Below are 16,822 nucleotides of genomic sequence, written 5' to 3' on the forward strand. Positions count from 1 at the left end.
TGACGCGACGCCGGTCAGTGCCTTCCTCTCGGCCATGAGGATCCTGGCCCCACCTTCGTCGCCCGCTGGCGCGCCTTCGGGCCCCGCGGACTCGTCTGGGCGACCTTGCGTGCCGGCGGCTCCGGCGCCGTTGGAGGCTCTGGCCCCGGCGCTGCAGGTCCCCGAGGGGCCCGAGCCTGGGCGCCCGTCGACGCCGGTCGACCTCGTCACACCTCCTCCGCCGGTGCCGACACCGGTACTACCCCAGACGCCGACTCCGGTCGACGTCTATCCCCGGTTCAGCCCCTGTCCGGTCCCAATGCCGCATCCGACGCCGCTAGAGATACATTGTCTATCGACCGGCTCCGATCATTCCTCCTGTTTACCAGGAATCGGATGACGGGGGCGACTGGGAGGGGTCTGAGGACCCTATGGCCCTTCAAGGGCAACTTTCTCAGGACTGGGCAGATGAACTGGAGGAGGCCAGTGGATTGGATACCTCACCAGACACTGGATTCATCTCTCCTCCGACTGTGGCTTCGGAGGAGGGTGCAGCTTTTTCTGTGGTGCTGCGAAAGGTGGCAGCGGTCCTTGGGCTTGAGCTGCCTGCCGTGGCTGTGAGGACTAACATCCTCACTGAGGTGCTTGTCTGCCGCATGCTCCACTGAGCCTCTGCTGCAATTCAATGAGGCCCTCACTGACGGTCTGCAGGGCACCTGGTCCAAGCCCTCCACAGTCCATCCTGTGGATAGGAACGTTGCCAGTCGCCACCGCCCTGCTCCGGGCGACCTCAGTTTTCTGTCCCAACACCCCACCCCCGAAAGTCTGGTTATCCAGGCCTCTACATCCCAATCCTCCTTCCCGTCTGCTCCTCCGGACCGGGATTCCAAGAGACTGGAACAGTTCGGTAAGAAGCTGTTCTCCTCGCTCAGTTTGGGCCTGCGGTCTTTAAACACCGCCTGTCTCTTGGACCGTTATTCCCACTCTCTGTGGGATACGGTGGAGGACGTGCTGCCACTGTGCCCGGAGGAGGCCCTGGCACGGCTTTCCTCGGCTCTGGCCGATGGGAGAGATGCAGCGCGCCATGCCATCCGATGTGGACTCGACCCTACGGACTCGCTGGGTAGGGCGATTTCTACCACGGTGGCGCTTCGACGTCACGCCTGGCTGCGGTCCACGTCCTTTTCAGGGGATGTCCAGAGCACACTCATGGACATGCCTTTTGATGGCGCTCGCCTTTTTTGTGAGAAAGCGGACAGTGCGCTGGCTCGCTTCAAGGACTCCCGGGCTACGGCCAAGTCCTTGGACCTCTCGGCCCCGCGGCACAAACTTCCGCTTTTCGCTCCTTTCGTGGCCAAGGAAGGGGCACCTCCTCACGTCCGCCTAGCCACCGGCCGCAGAACCAGCCTGCACGCGGTCGCGGACGTGGTTTCCGCCAAGGCGGTACTGGAGGACAACGCGGTCAGTCCACATCCACCCCGGCAGCATCCGCCTCAAAGCATTCCTGATCCGAGCTTTCAGGCCCATTCCTCGCCAGTGGGAGGCTGGGTTCGCCATCACCTGCTCCACTGGCGTACCATTACTTCGGACAGGTGGGTGCTGCAAATCGTCCGGAGGGGCTACTCCCTCCCCTTCGAGACGACCCCTCCAGCCATGCCACCGCAGCACCGCCGTATCTCGGAGGATCATTTGAATCTTCTGCGAGAGGAAGTTTCGGCCCTCTTGGCCAAAGAGGCCGTCGAGTGCGTTCCAAGCCCAGAAGTAGGTCGTAGTTGTTGTTCCCACTACTTTCTGGTTCCCAAGAAGGGCAAAGGAGGCCTACGCCCTATCTTGGACCTCAGGAACGTCAATGCCTTCCTCTGGAAGGAACGGTTCAAAATGTTGACTTTGGCTCAGGTTCTAGCTGCCCTAGACCCTGGAGACTGGATGGTAGCGTTGGACTTGCAGGACGCATATTTCCATATCCCCGTCCTGCCGGCCCACCGGCGTTACCTGCGGTTCACGGTGGGTCAGGAGCACTTTCAGTTCACCGTGCTCCCCTTCGGCCTAACCAGTGCCCCTCGGGTGTTCACGAAAGTGATGGCGGTGGTCGCAGCTCATCTGCGCAGATCAGAGGTTCCAGTCTTCCCCCTATCTCGACGACTGGTTGTTGAAGGCGGGCTCGCCCCAGACAGTCGTCTCCCACCTCCAGACTACGGCGGATCTCCTGCATTTGCTGGGGTTTTTCCATCAATGTGCCGAAGTCATACCTGAGCCCCTCTCAGAAGCTCCTCTTCATCGGAGCGGTTCTCGATTCGGCGCAGTTCCGGGTCCATCCACCGGAACAGCGGGTCCGGGATATACAGGCCCTGATTCCCATCTTTCGGCCTCTATCCTGGGTTTCGGTCAGGCTAGTGTTGCGGCTTCTGGGGATGATGGCCTCCTGCATCCTACTAGTGCATCACGCCAGGCGGCGCATGCGGGCTCTGCAGTGGGACCTGAAGTTTCAGTGGGCCCAGCATCACGGCAACCTGTCCGACCATGTCTTGATCTCGGAGGGCACTGCACAGCAGTTGCAGTGGTGGCTCACAGACCGCGATTGGGTCACGGGCAAGAGCCTCTCCCTACCCCTACCGGAGCATGTCGTAGTGACGGATGCGTCCCTCCTGGGATGGGGTGGCCATATGGGAGAGGCGGAGATCAGAGGCCTCTGGTCTCCGGCGGAGTCTCGCCTCCACATCAACTTGTTGGAGCTGAGAGCGATCCGACTTGCACTGAAAGCCTTTATTCCCTCTGTCCGGGGAAGTGTCGTGCAGGTGTTCACGGACAACACCACCGCCATGTGGTATTGCAACAAACAGGGCGGGGTGGGATCATGGACCCTATGTCAGGAGGCCCTGCACCTCTGGACATGGCTGGAACACCAGGGCATCACCCTGGTGGTTAAACATCTGGCGGGCTCTCTGAACGCCAGAGCAGACTAACTCAGCCGCCGGTGCATGATAGATCACGAATGGCGTCTGAACTCCGAGGTGGCGCAAGGTCTCTTTCAGCAGTGGGGAGAGCCTTTGTTAGATCTATTCGCCACCGACGAGAACGCGCAATGTCAGCAGTTCTGCGCGTTGGAATTTCCAAGGCGGCACTCGCTAGGCGACGCTTTTCGTCGCGAGTGGAGTTGCGGTCTGTTGTACGCCTTTCCGCCTATACCACTTCTGCCCAGAGTGCTGAAGATCAGGCGCGACCGGGCCCAAGTCATCTTGGTGGCTCCGGATTGGGCACGAAAGTACTGGTATCCCAAGCTACTCAGTATGTTGATCGATCCTCCGATACGTCTGCCCCTTCGGGAGGATCTTCTGTCGCAGCAGCAGGGGACGGTCCTCCACCCGAATCTGTCCAGCCTCCACCTCCATGCGTGGAGATTGAGCGGCGGCAGTTGATGCCATTTGACTTGCCTCCTGAAGTCTGTGATATCATTCTGGCAGCCAGGCGTCCCTCCACAAAGACGGTGGCATGGTGCACAGCAAAGGCTGTGGATCCCCTTTCCGCCCCTCTTTCTGAGGCTCTCCTCTTTCTTCTTTCTTTGGCCCGGCAGGGCTCTGCCCTTGGCACCTTGAAAGGTTATCTTGCTGCCATCTCTGCCTTCTTACGGCTTCCTGATCAGCCCTCTCTTTTCAAGTCCCCTGTAGTGTCACGCTTTCTTAAAGGCATTACTCACACGTTCCCTCCTGTCCCTTTCGTAATGCCTCAGTGGGACTTGAATCTTGTCTTATTATTTCTGATGTGCGCTCCCTTTGAGCCTCTTCACAATTGTCCTCTTCGTCTTCTCACTCTTAAAACTGCTTTCCTGGTAGCCATCACCTCGGCTAGACGGGTGAGTGAGCTCCAGGCTCTATCGTCCAAGCCTCCTTTTCTATCTGTTCATCCGGACAAGGTTGTCCTTCGGTCTCGTCCTTCCTTTCTACCGAAAGTGGTGACCCCCTTCCATCTTGGGCAATCTGTCACCTTGCCCACCTTCTTTCCACCTCCGCATCCTTCCAAAGAGGAAGAGCGGCTCCACCGTCTGGACCCAAAACGTGCGCTCTCCTTTTATTTGGACCGCACGAAACAGTTCTGGGTGGACGACCAGCTTTTCGTTGGCTACGTGGGTGCTAAGAAGGGAAAAGCTGTGCACAAACGGACCATCTCCCGGTGGGTCGTTTTGTGTATAAAAATCTGTTACTCCTTGGCAAAAAAGGACCCTCCTGTTGGGCTGCGAGCCCATTCTACTCTGGCCACGGCGGCTACTACTGCTTTGGGACGGGGAGTCCCTTTGCAGGACATCTGTCAGGCGGCGACGTGGGCTTCGCTGCACACGTTTGCCAGGCACTATTGCCTAGACAGCCAAGTCCGGAGGGATGGCTTCTTTGGCCGTTCTGTCCTCCAGGACTTTCTGGTGTGATCTTGGTTCGCAGACCCACCACCGGGGTTGGTATTGCTTGGGTATCTATTCTAAGGTGAGGAATCGAACGTGTTTCTTTCAGATGAACAAGTTACTTACCTTCGGTAACGATGTATCTGTAAGAAACATTAGTTAGATTCCTCACCGACCCACCCATCCTCCCCGTTCTGCGAACCGACATCTAGGGTTAAGGCTATCCTTTTCAGGGCCCTAGAATTTTTGGCACCAGTGTCGGTCTCTTGCATGGCTCTGCGTTCCTGGTGCGGAAAGCTATGTACAAGAACTGACCGCGCGCGAGGGCGGCGTCTAAGTACTCCGACGTCATTCCGGCGCACGACGCCAACGACTGACGCGGAGCCGCAGACGACGCCTAGCGACGCGCAAGGGGTATTGCTACAAAATCTTCCGGATCCAGTCTAACGCCTGGGGATATTCTAAGGTGAGGAATCTAACTAACTAATGTTTCTTACAGATACATCGTTACCGAAGGTAAGTAACTTGTTCGACATGTCCATACTTATTTTTTTTTTCTTTCTTTTTGCCAGTTCTGCAATGCATCATTAAATCAAGCATTGACAGTGCAAATAGGTTCTCAATGCAAGACCGTTTGGCTTTGCCAATGCTTGTGTAGTTCTGAGTTTTAACAGCATAGCTATCAAACATACTTTTTTCCCATTTCCAAACACTTTACATAGTAGGGTTTGTGCCCACCCATTTTAACCTTTTAAATTTTCATGGATCATCCTTTTTTAGGCATTGGTTTGTGATATCTTTGCTCGGCTCAGCAGAATATTCCTCTAACCTAATGTTTTGAATGTTTGGGATATGCTTCCACTTCCACTCAGTGCTTAAGATTCACAGCATGATGAATTATTTTACAGCTTTGGCCCTTTCTATCTGTCCTGCTAATCCCTTGTTTCTCACAGGAGTATGCTAAGACTGCATGTGTTAGCAAATTAAACCCAGGCGTTTTGGCTTTGCCAATAACATTCAGATATTCACTTAAATGACACCTTTTAAAAAAAAAATTATTTTGGTGTGTCCCACCACCATATCCTAGTCTGACTTACAAAACCATCAGTTTAGGTTATCAGTTATGCACTCTGCAATGGCATGATACATCACATCCTCTGTTTTTGACTCTAGCCTGGCTCTTGTCTCATTGTAAGAATTGCTCTTATTCAGTGTCTGCTACTAACTATTCCATTTGTTCCTTCCATTTTCCTCTTGGTGTCTTCCATTAATTCGGTTCTGATTTCATATTTTGTAATCACTGACTTCTACATTAATACGTTGCTCACTTTTAACACCTAAGCCCATCCTTGTGAACTTTTTTCACCTGGTCCATTGCACCTCTTTCTCTTCGTTCTCCAGCTTATTCCGCAGGTCCATTTTCATCTTTTTATTTTACTAGATTTCCCTCCACATCCACAATTTGGTTAACATGTTTAGTCTATTCATGTTCACATCTTGTTAACCCCTGTTCCCTCCCAACCTGTAAGTTTGTACTCTGTCCTGCTTAAAAGTTTTCTTTAAAAGCCTAGTACCTGATTTACAAAGATTTATCTTTGAATTAAACCCGAGTTTCCACATGCTCATGGAAAGAGTGCACTGATTTGGGCCCTTTATTGTAGATATCATTGTGCCCTCTGCTTGTCTATGAACTGCTGGCCTCAGATAAACTAGTATTGTTAAGAGAATAAATCCCTCCTCTTGGATTACAGAGTAATAGGTTCTGTACGACAACTAACTTCTAACTCTGCTCAGCGGCACCTACCCATTTTCTATGCCATTCTATTTTTGCAGTTTGATGTTGACATGAAGTCTGAGAGGAACATGCTTTTTTGCATTTTGACAGTTGCATGTGCATCGCATTACATTCACCTGCGTAAACTTTTTCCTGTTTCGCTAACTCCTTGCAAATGAAGCCATGCAATACTATTTTATACGGTAATGGTGTTTATGTTCTGTTTGCAAATTTGTTAGAAAGTTTGCAAAAAGAATATTTTCTTTTATGTGAGCGTGAATTGGTCTAGAAACAGTTTTTCATCTGAATGGCTTCTTTTCAGATTGTTGCCATGGCTTGCATTAATCTCGCTTCCAAAATTGAAGAAGCACCTCGGCGTATAAGAGATGTAATAAACGTTTTTCATCATTTACGGCAGTTAAGAGGAAAAAGGTAAGGCAAATTATGTGAATATTTCATTGTACATGAATTTCCATTGTTAAATATAAAGCAACGTTAATGTGCTAGTTGTATTGGTACATATTTTTTGATAATACCTTCTGGATTGTGTACTTTGTTTGTAAAAGGAATTACAATTGTACCACTCCCCTCCCCCCAAAAAAGACAGGGAAGCAAGTCTCTGGGGCAAAATGACCCCTAAAATGACTATCTGCACTTAAGAAATCATGTTTTTGTGCTACTTGTAGATAGGTGTTTGGAGTGGCAGCTGTAGTTCTACATTCATATAGGTCATAATAACTAATGACTTAATTTCGTTACCATGGGCATCTGGCCTCATTCTATGAAGATGTCTGCCAAGTGCAGATTTTATTTGACCATTGCATTTTTAATTGTACTTTTGAGCATGGTTGCCGCATCTTGGTCAAACATGTATATATGTATATATATGTGTATATATATGTGTATATATATGTGTATATATATATATGTATATATTTTTTTTATGCAAGTAATCATTTTTAACTGAGTCAGAATACTCCTATCTAGGCTACATGCAGATTTGTAGACTTAAATATCCAGTTTGAACCATCTTCATTCTGCAATTCTGAAGACTGTCCATCTTCACTATTGCACAATGCACTAAACCTACTAGTGACGCCACTTTACTCAGTGGCTTTTTTTCTTTTCAATATTTGTGTTTTAAGTAAGTCTGGTCCTCTTTGGAAACGAGATCTTGAAGCCTAAACAGTCGCAAGTGAACACAGCTCAGGTATTGATTTCTTTTTTAAGTATATTGTATTAAGTTACACAAGTTATGTCAATATTTATGAACGTACAACTTGTTTGTAATGGGAGGACTTAAACTTTAATTTAACAAGCTTTTTTCTTTATTTGTTATTGAAGCGACTGGCTGATAGGCGTAGTATGACCTGTGTAATTGTGCATATGTATCAAATAGTGTTTCAGTGGTCTGTTGAATTGTGGATGTGCTGTGAACCTCACAAGAGCTACATTATGCTGGTTAAGCAAGCCGTATGTTTTTGAAGTGTTTTAATACAGTAGTAGCCCCTATTAGCAGCAATCTTATCTATTTAAATATTCAGCAAAGCAATTCATTGGACATAGCAGATACTTTTTTGTACCTGATTTTAACTATTTGTTTCAAGCATTTTTGTTTGAGTGCTTTCTAGTTATGAATAGGAGGCGATGTATGCCTCTTACTGTGTAATTGCAAATAATCTAAATTAATCTTTATCGTGTTTCCGAATGGTTCATGCCTTAATGCTTTTGGGATTCAAGGCTCTTCTGTGGAGAAGGAGGACTAATCCAGATGTTGCTAAATACAAATATTGGGAGATGCTGCAGTTGTGTTCTGTTGGAAGAGCTTCGGGCTGTCAACCAATTTTTAAGGACTGGGGGTTTGTGCTGATCGGTAGAAGTCATCCCTTGTTTTAGGTCATTACACCTCCTGGTTAATATTTATTTCAGGTTGGCATGGTGAAAAGGGTGATTCTAATTTTTCCTTTCTTTTTTCTTTTCTTTCAAATGTACATTAAAGCTAAATCTTATTGGTATGACCCGTGATTACCTTTTGACTTTGTAGTTTCACACATGGCTGTACAAGTGTAACTGAGTAGATTGGGGTCTAACAATCTGCTTTGTAGTGCATCTTGCAAGATAATAAGCCCTGTGAAAAGAATAGTTCTGCAAGAAGAAATTTCAGATTCAGCAGTCTGTGCTAACTAAAAGAGGCGAATTTAGAAAAACTCATAGGCCCTGGAGTTGCATATTCTGAGTAGAGCAACTTCTGGGAAAGTGTGTAGTGAACTTGTGAGAAGAATTCTGGCCAGCACACAACACCAGCCAAATATCTGATGTTTGAGCATGCTGATAGATAAAATGGCTTTATTGCAGTTGCTTGTTTAAAAGCGGGTTCATAGTCATTTGGAGGACGTTCACATATGTGAACATGTTTTTGTATGTTACTCAGCAAATATTTAAGCATTTTTTTTAAAGTGATTGAAATGTTTGTGCATGATAAGTCGATTGACTAATCTTGCAATAACGTGTTAAACAAATCAATCACTTGGTTTGGATTTCCACTATTGCTGCAATGTATTTTATTAAAGGGATGAGCATAACATTATTTCTAAGAGTGCAATTTTGGTGACTTTACCAGCCGGGTTCCCGCTATTTAAAAATGTGTTCTTCTCTTAAGAATTTCCTCCGAAGTTGTACCTCAGAAGAAATGTTGCATTTTTCAAAAGTGCACTCAGCATCCTTATTTTTTTCGGTAGCGTGAGTACCTTAAATTACCATAGTAAAATCCCCCGGAGCTTATCCAGCCAGCATACACTTTTGGGAAAGTATTGCTCTCAAATATTATAAATTTGCTTCTATTGCGGTGTTGTGGCTAAATTGTGTAATACCTATGAATGTATGCTTAGAGGATTGAGTTTGAAAAAGATGGCTTTACTTTATGCCTCAACTATCTGATGCGAAAGCCAACATTGTGTAATGTAGTGTCCTAATTTTATTAATCATACATATCATTTTAAAGTAAAATCTTTAATGTTATTGGTGATTCTCCGGCAGTAGAGAACATACCTAAAATATTAGAGCATATGTCCTTTCTTGCATATATTCCACAGACAACTTAAAGCACCAAGCTATATAACTTTCAAGTCTTTACTCTTATGATGTGATTGGCAATAGAAAGGAGGACTTGTTTGGCTAGTTTGTACCTTTGTCAAAAAATTACACAACATTAAATTAAGACTGGATGAGCTTCAGCTGAAAAATGGGAGGTACAGGAAATGTATCACATTTGACTTGGCCATTCATAAGGTCAGGCCATGGTTATTGTAAAACAAAGGGCAGATGCACCATTGGAACAAACTCTCTGCAAGGGCAGGCAAGGAAATTGGAAAGCGGAAAAAAAAAAAGTCAGACACCGGGATAATTTGGGATAGTGATTCTTAACCTGTGGTTCTTGTGGTTCATGGATTCTTGGGATCCACAAAGCCTAAAGGGACCTCAATTTTTAGAAAAAGTATTAGACTAATGAAGTATGTATACACGAAACAAAATTGAAAATGTTAAAATGCTGTATAAAAAGCGACCATGCGCTTTAGGAGCAAAAACTAAATGAAATTCTAGTCTAGCATGTTACTAAATTTAAAAATAAATTAATAAAAATTTAAATGCTCCAACTATCCTATCACTAAATGAAATTCTAGTCTGCATGTTACTAAATTTAAAAATAAATTAATAAAAATTTAAATGCTCCAACTATCCTATCAAAATTTAAATTTTTGTTAGTAAATTAAGTGAAATATTTCACAGTTTGTGTTTGACAGATAACTCGTGTCTGCGTTTTTTTTTTTTTTGCTTGGTTTGTGGTTTAAATTGTAAATACTGCTTAGGCCATGGTTGCCTCTCCCATTGGTGATTTCGTAAGGGGTCCACTGAAGTAAAAAGGTTAAGAACCAATGATTTAGGACATTTTTGACATGCTTAATACTTAGTTTTGGTCTAGACATATCTTGAAGTTGCCTCACCAGCCTTATTTAGTCAAATCAAATGTATAAAAATAATATACATAGAGGGACTTTGTCCACCATTGGCCTTTAGGTGCCATTTATCTCAGGATTCCACCCAGGACAACATATCGTTTGAGTCAATAGGCCTGCCGCTCTTGCCGTTGACTCTTTCTCACTGTGCCAGCTAGTGTTTAATTTGAGCTGGTGAAGGCCACCAGCACTCCTTTTTCACATCAGAAATTTCCCGAGTGGAAGAGCAAGAAGAGCATACAAACTGGAATTAATGGCAGAGACCAAGACAAAACCTTAACAAAAGGAGGAAACAGGAACCAGCAAAAGTTAGATAAAGGGGCAGAGTGTCTGGTTATGGATTAAATGGGCCTTAGTTGGTTTCCGGTCTACGAAGGCTATGCTTAATTGTGTAGGCAGCTGGATTCTGAGCAGCTCTTTTGGCACTCAAGCACTGGTAACTGCATATTGCTTGATTTGTCTGCTTGTTTTGTAAAGGGCCCTGCATGCTCCCCAGACCATGTTACCAAGTCTTGCGTACAGTGTTGCTCCTGATTTTATATGGAATGCGCTGCATTAAGACAGCCACTTCTTTAAATCCTGATGGCCATCTTTAAATGTTGTATACACTTTATCAAAAATGTTACTTTTCGAATATGGCCTCCAGGTTTAGAATCCATGATTCTGTCACCGGGAATGATACAAAAATGGTTTTGTCCAAAGTCTCGCTGTTTTGCTGTACCAACATTGCAGACATGCTTTCTGAACCTGGCTGCCATCTTGGAATGGTTAAGTAATTCCTAAGTATGCTCAATACCATTCAAATATAGTTCCCCACTGCAGTGTTTTATTCTAATCATTGGCTCACACCGTTTAAGTGGTAATTTTTTCTTTTATATTGTATATGTCTGCAAAAACTACAAAAGCGCCAACAGCATGAAGGATCTCTTCAACATCATCAGAGTTCTTCTGCCTTTCTGCCACCGAGACAATAGCTCGCCTTTCCCAAGATCCCTGCAACACCTTGTCGGACTACTTCCACAGCAAGATGGCCACCATTGTCCCCCAACCCACTGACTTCCACAACCTCCGTCCACCTACGGACACCAGCCACTTGATCACCACATAGAATGTGCTCACCACGACCATCATGTCCTCCATCCACTCTGGAGTTTTCACTGACCCCTGCCATTTCTTCTACCTTTGAAGCAAAGAAACCAGCGCAGAACTCGCCAACATCCTCAACGCCTCCATTCCGACAATTGGAAGAGCGCTGGGGTTTGACCCCTCCTGAAGAAACTCTCTGCCGATCACAGCAAACTCAAAAGTTACCACCCCATCTTGCTACTTCTGTTCCCCTTCAAAGTCCTCGAAGGCCACCAACATCCAGCTCACTGAACACCTAGGAAGAAAAATAACCTGCTTGATGCCTCCTGCGCCAACCACAGTACTGAGACTGACCTGATCGCCGCCACCGAAACAGCAGCCCTGATCCTCCATGACCTCTCATCGGCATTTGACGCTATCCCCACAACACCCTCATTAACAGTCTCAATCGCATCTGCATCCAGGGGGATGACCCCAAATCGGTCTCATCCTTCCTCACAGGACAGACTCTTGAAATCCGCCTGCCACCCTTCACCTCAGAACCCAGGAGCATCATCTACGGCGTACCCGAGGATCATCCCTTGGCCAAGCCATGCCTTCCCTGGACCGGAAACAAGCTTCCTAGGACTGGTTTCTGGCATTTCAGCCGTCTTCAGCCAGGCTTGCTTAAATCCAGTGGCAAAGTGAGCAAGGGACTCACGTCTGAGCATACCCTGCCAGAACGGTGATGGATCAAACCCAGATCTGTTGACTGGGTGTGAGTGTTTGATTGGTTCTGATGCTCCGTCCATCACCACCCCCTTTTGTACCGCTTTGTTCGCCATAAGTTGGCATGGTACGCTCAGACGTGAGTCCCTTGCTCATTTTGCCACTGGATTCAAGCAAGCCTGGCTGAAGACGTCTGAAATGCCAGAAACCGGTCCTAGGAAGCTTGTTTCCGGTCCAGGGAAGACATGGCTTGTCAGTTCGGGCTGGACTGTTCCCATGAGGCACAGGGTCAGACTGATTTGCATATGGCCATATCTGAACTGGGGTGGCAGAGTGGGCTAAAGAACGGTGATGGATCAAATCCAGATCTGTTGACTGGGTGTGAGTGTTTGATTGGTTCTGATGCTCCGTCCATCACCACCCCCTTTTGTACAGTTTTATCCCTCTGGGCATTTCTCCAGAGTGCCGGGGTGTCTTTTGAGGCTGGTTTTAAAGGCCCAGCACCACTCCTGGTGCCTTAGAGATACAAGATAGAAAGACAGAATCGGGGGACGGACGGACGGATAGATGGATAGAGATTGAAAGAGCAGAGGAAGGGAGAGGGATGGTTCAAAATGTTTGCCTATGGTACTTCTGGTTCAAAATGTTTGCCTATGGTACTTCTGGTTCAAAATCAGACTCAGAGCAGGAGATCAGAAGGAGGCTGCTACACTGAAGGGGCTGTCTTTCAGAAGGGGTGTCTCATCCTGCCTCCTGCTCTCGGTTCCTGTAATGTTTTATAGGAAACACATGGAAACGAGAAGGAGAAAATGTGCAGATTAGGCCAAAAACCACCAAAATGCAGAAGGCGGGCGGGCAAGACCAGGCGTGGGAAGGGAGTGAATGACGGGGCAGAGAGGGAGGGAGCACTGGGGGCCGGAAATAAACATGTGACGGGTGGAGAGGGGAGAACGCATGGAGTGGAGGGGAAGGGAAGGGGCATAACGGGGAGTTAAGAAGGGTAGCTAGGGAGGGGGGCTTGGTTCTAGAAACTCAGAAAGGGAGCCAGTGATGGGAGAGCCGCCAGACAACGCGCTCACGGCATTAAATACATTACTGTTCCACGTGTCACATGCATGATCTATGGGTACGTGTATTGTCCGGTGTAAGTGCACCACATGCGTCCGGTCTGTGTGTGACAGAAGTGACAGAGCAGCCTCGGTGCTCACTGCTGATGCTCTGAGTCCCATGTCTTGTAATCTCTCTGGCAGCGAGAAGGACGGTGAAAGGGTGCCGGGGAGGTGAGAGAAGCCTGCGGGTGCGCCGCCTCCTGTCCCCTCTCCCCTTCCCCTCCAGCCCTGACTCACTTCCTTCTGGTGGATTATGTAAAGTCCAAGCAAAGGCAGTTATACAGCACTCAGTCACCTCCCTCCCCCCTCCCCCACCCCCCAAACACTAAGTGGACAAAGTCATCACATGAAACCCCATGAACAAGTCAACCCACCCAACATGCATGCAATCCCCATCACTCCATGACACCCAATGAACATACCCAACCCAGATCACGCCAAACCCCATATCAGCTGCAGTATCCATAATCAGGTACAAGCTGCAATCTTATTCAGCCCCCATAGCCAGACCAAACAGGGCACCAAGCCACAAACCCACCACAGCCAATGCCCTTTCCCTGACCATATCAAACCCAGATAACTATATAAATGAACCATGAGTGAATCCAAGTATATATCCATACCAACGTCCATCGGAATACTCTACCACATTTCCGCTACAAGCATACACAACCCACTGCCACGGCCAGCAGCAATTAGGCTATCTAATTCAACCATTATCACACCCAAAATCTTATCCAGCCACCATACTAGCATTTAACCCCGCAATAATATCCATCTTCAGTAGCCGCTTCCAAGCCATATAACTTCAGAATATGGAACAATGCAACCTTCACTTCCTTACAAAACACTCATCCGCGTGGGCTATGGTTTAACCATCTCCAGCTGCAATAAATCAGCCAAACTCCCAAAACTCTACGAGATGCCCGCATATAACTGCATGCAATATCCAACCTCAACAAGCGCGTCCAGGTCAGCAGAAGCCTAGGGCCATCTTACAAGTTCGGATACGACGTAAATCTGTCTTGGGGAAGGTGACATTGTCACGTTGGTCCTTCGAATTTCATGCGTAGATAGGCTGCCTATTTCTGTATATACACGGTTATTTTACCTGCAGCGTTTACACTTTCCAAAAAAACTAGTGGTGCGGGGGAGGAAGCGCAGCAGCGAGGCGAACACTGGCTGCTGCGCAAGCTAGACTCGGACGGGAATGGGCGTTGCAAAGGCGGGACATGCACCCGCCTTTGCCCAATCGCGTACCTTTTTAAAAATAAAAAAAACACGCGAAAGCCAATGCCTGCCGGCGAAAGCCTGATCACACGTGCGAGCGTGTGGTCCGCTTTCAAAACCCCCTTACAAGAGGTCTCGCGCTATGCGAGCAGTGCTGCGCACTGCATTGCTAGGCGCGAGACCTAAAAACCTGCTCGAAGTGACTGCCCTGAGGAAGTCGATGGGCAATATACCCAAGACGAAACCCGTGTTGGCTACGCCTATTTGTTGACATGAACCATCTGTAAAACATCTATGACCTTTGAACAGGATGAGAAAATAAAGAATACTACTAAAATACAAGATTTGGATTGATACTTTCTTGGACTGATCATTTGACGTGGTAACATTGTTTTTTGCTGGAACAGGATCTAATTTTTGCAGTTTCAGAAATGGGCAAACGTTCATACTGAAAGGTAAACGTGTTTAGTATTTCCAGTACATGCAGCTTTCTCCCAGGTTTATAACCTAGCACACAAGATACCAGACAAATGACTGCGTTTAACGCTTCCTGCAAACTGTGGACTCAGTTCACTATTTAAAATCCTGGCAATGTCGACTCTGCCTTAAATCCTTCGGAGGCCAGTAAGTGGATAATTGGAGCCGCTATAGAAAGCTGACTATGTACTGATGTCTAGGCCAGGTGCTCTGCATCTGATGTGTTAGTAGAGCAGCATTTGCTGATGTTTACACAACACACAGGATGGCTTGTGATCCGGGTAAGTGTGCATTGTGGAATATGTTGTGCCTGGCTTTGTAGAAACCGAGCCCAGGCCTAGAGACATCCTCCACAGATTGCAGCAATTACTGGCACCAGCAGCACGCCAGCTATGTCATGCTGCTGTGTGTCTGCTGTGAAGGTGGGGGCTAATTGCTCACAAAGGAAAGCGATGACGAGAGCTGCCCAACAGAAAGCAGTGCAAGGAAACTCCGTTTTGAAAACAAGCAGGCACAGGAAGGACGGCAGCAATGCGGGGGGGGGGGGGAGGGGGAGGGGAGTATGCAAGCTTGAAGGCAAGAGATGAGCAGCTTAAAGGATAAATCCGTGAAGTCCCGCAGGAGGGAACCAAGCACTCATAGGCAGGACAGATGGACACTATTGACCAACCAGAGTTAAGGAATTTCGAAAAGCAGGCCAACCAAAAGCGCTGGGCTTGTTAAATGCCACTGAACTTGAATACAACATGCATTGCAGTGCAGCACAAGCGCTGCCCAGGCTCGAACTAAAAACTAGAGGAGGGGAGGTAGAACCAAACCAGAAAGGATCTTGCTGGGGACTTGCATTGTGAGTGGCTTTTCATCTCTTGCCTAAAACTTGCTCATTCCACATATGGTGCTGTACCTGCTTGCCAATTCATTCAATATTTTGTGTGATGCATTATTTTGGTTATCAACAGTCTCTGCGTTGCAGAAACATTTCACTATATTGGACTGCTGACAGACTATATTGGATCCAGGATGGAGTGGAACATGCTTAGATTTAAAGGCAGTTATCAGCCTATTTCAATCTGTTACTGTAGTAAAAGTAACTTTTTGTAGATTTTAGAAATTGATTCAATGCTTAAAGCTAGATATTCATCTTCTCTTAAAGCAACATCCCTATGCACTAGTGGGAGCTTCCTTGTTAAGCCTATGGGGACAGTTTGCATGGAGGTCATTCCTGTAGTTGAGGTGGCTTGACTCAATCTTAAGGATTTGAGATCTGAACCATCTTTTTGTATACGGCCGAGTTTTCTTGGATAGTAAAACTTAATTGGTTGTCGCAGCAGTCAGAGTACATTGTTGAGTTATCTCATAAAGGGGATAGATACAAAAGTTGCTCATCTAAGCGAGAAGTAATGCATATTTAGGTGACTCGGAGTACACAGCAAAACGGGGAATTGACTTTTCAGCACCCATGGTTGCATTATTTTAAAGTCAATTGTTAAATTAGTCTCCTTCCTATTACTGTAAGACACACTAACTTCACTAGGGGCAAAGCCTGTGCTTTAGCCTTTTGATTATGCACAATCTTGACCTATAGCAAGCTTGCCTAAGGTTTCCATAATTGTGTAGAAAATGGCAGTACGTCATATTTCAGTATTTTGTGGAGGATTATTGTTTGCTATAAAGCAGACAATGTAGTCTGTTTCCCAAGCTTTGTACAAAGATGAGACAAGGGACTGTCGGAGTGCATTTCTAAGCCACGCGGAGAATTGCTTTTTGTTCCTCCTTATTTAGGTGGATCTGCTAATGATCATTGACACTGGATTATGCTCCCACCATCATTGCCTCATTTAGCAATTTTGCTCCTATTTGGTAGCTCAGCAGCAACTAATCGGGCAGTTCTGGGTTAATTGAAAAACTGGAGTCTATACCCCTAGTTCTTCCATTTCTTGTTTCACCTCACTTGCTGTCGAAGGAAAAGTAAAATGTTGCCGTATTGCTGGATACGCATTCTTGCTTCCGTTACTCGATCATAGTAGGTATTCTTGCTGTTTGTGGCTGTCCGCTT

General features: G+C 46.8%; 1 protein-coding gene across 4 annotated transcripts in view; it reads left to right on the forward strand.

Moving 5' to 3' along the window:
- Nucleotides 1-16,822, forward strand: part of CCNL1 (cyclin L1) — a 285,464-nt gene that overhangs the window by 45,414 nt on the left and 223,228 nt on the right. For all 4 annotated transcript variants that reach the window (XM_085634757.1, XM_085634758.1, XM_085634759.1 and 1 more), the window contains exon 3: nt 6,466-6,575. In XM_085634757.1, coding sequence (XP_085490883.1) covers nt 6,466-6,575 — 110 coding nt within the window. The remainder of the gene's footprint in view (nt 1-6,465; nt 6,576-16,822) is intronic.

Source organism: Triturus cristatus, chromosome 11 (genome assembly GCF_964204655.1).
Source record: "Triturus cristatus chromosome 11, aTriCri1.1, whole genome shotgun sequence".
Lineage (NCBI taxonomy): Eukaryota > Metazoa > Chordata > Amphibia > Caudata > Salamandridae > Triturus > Triturus cristatus.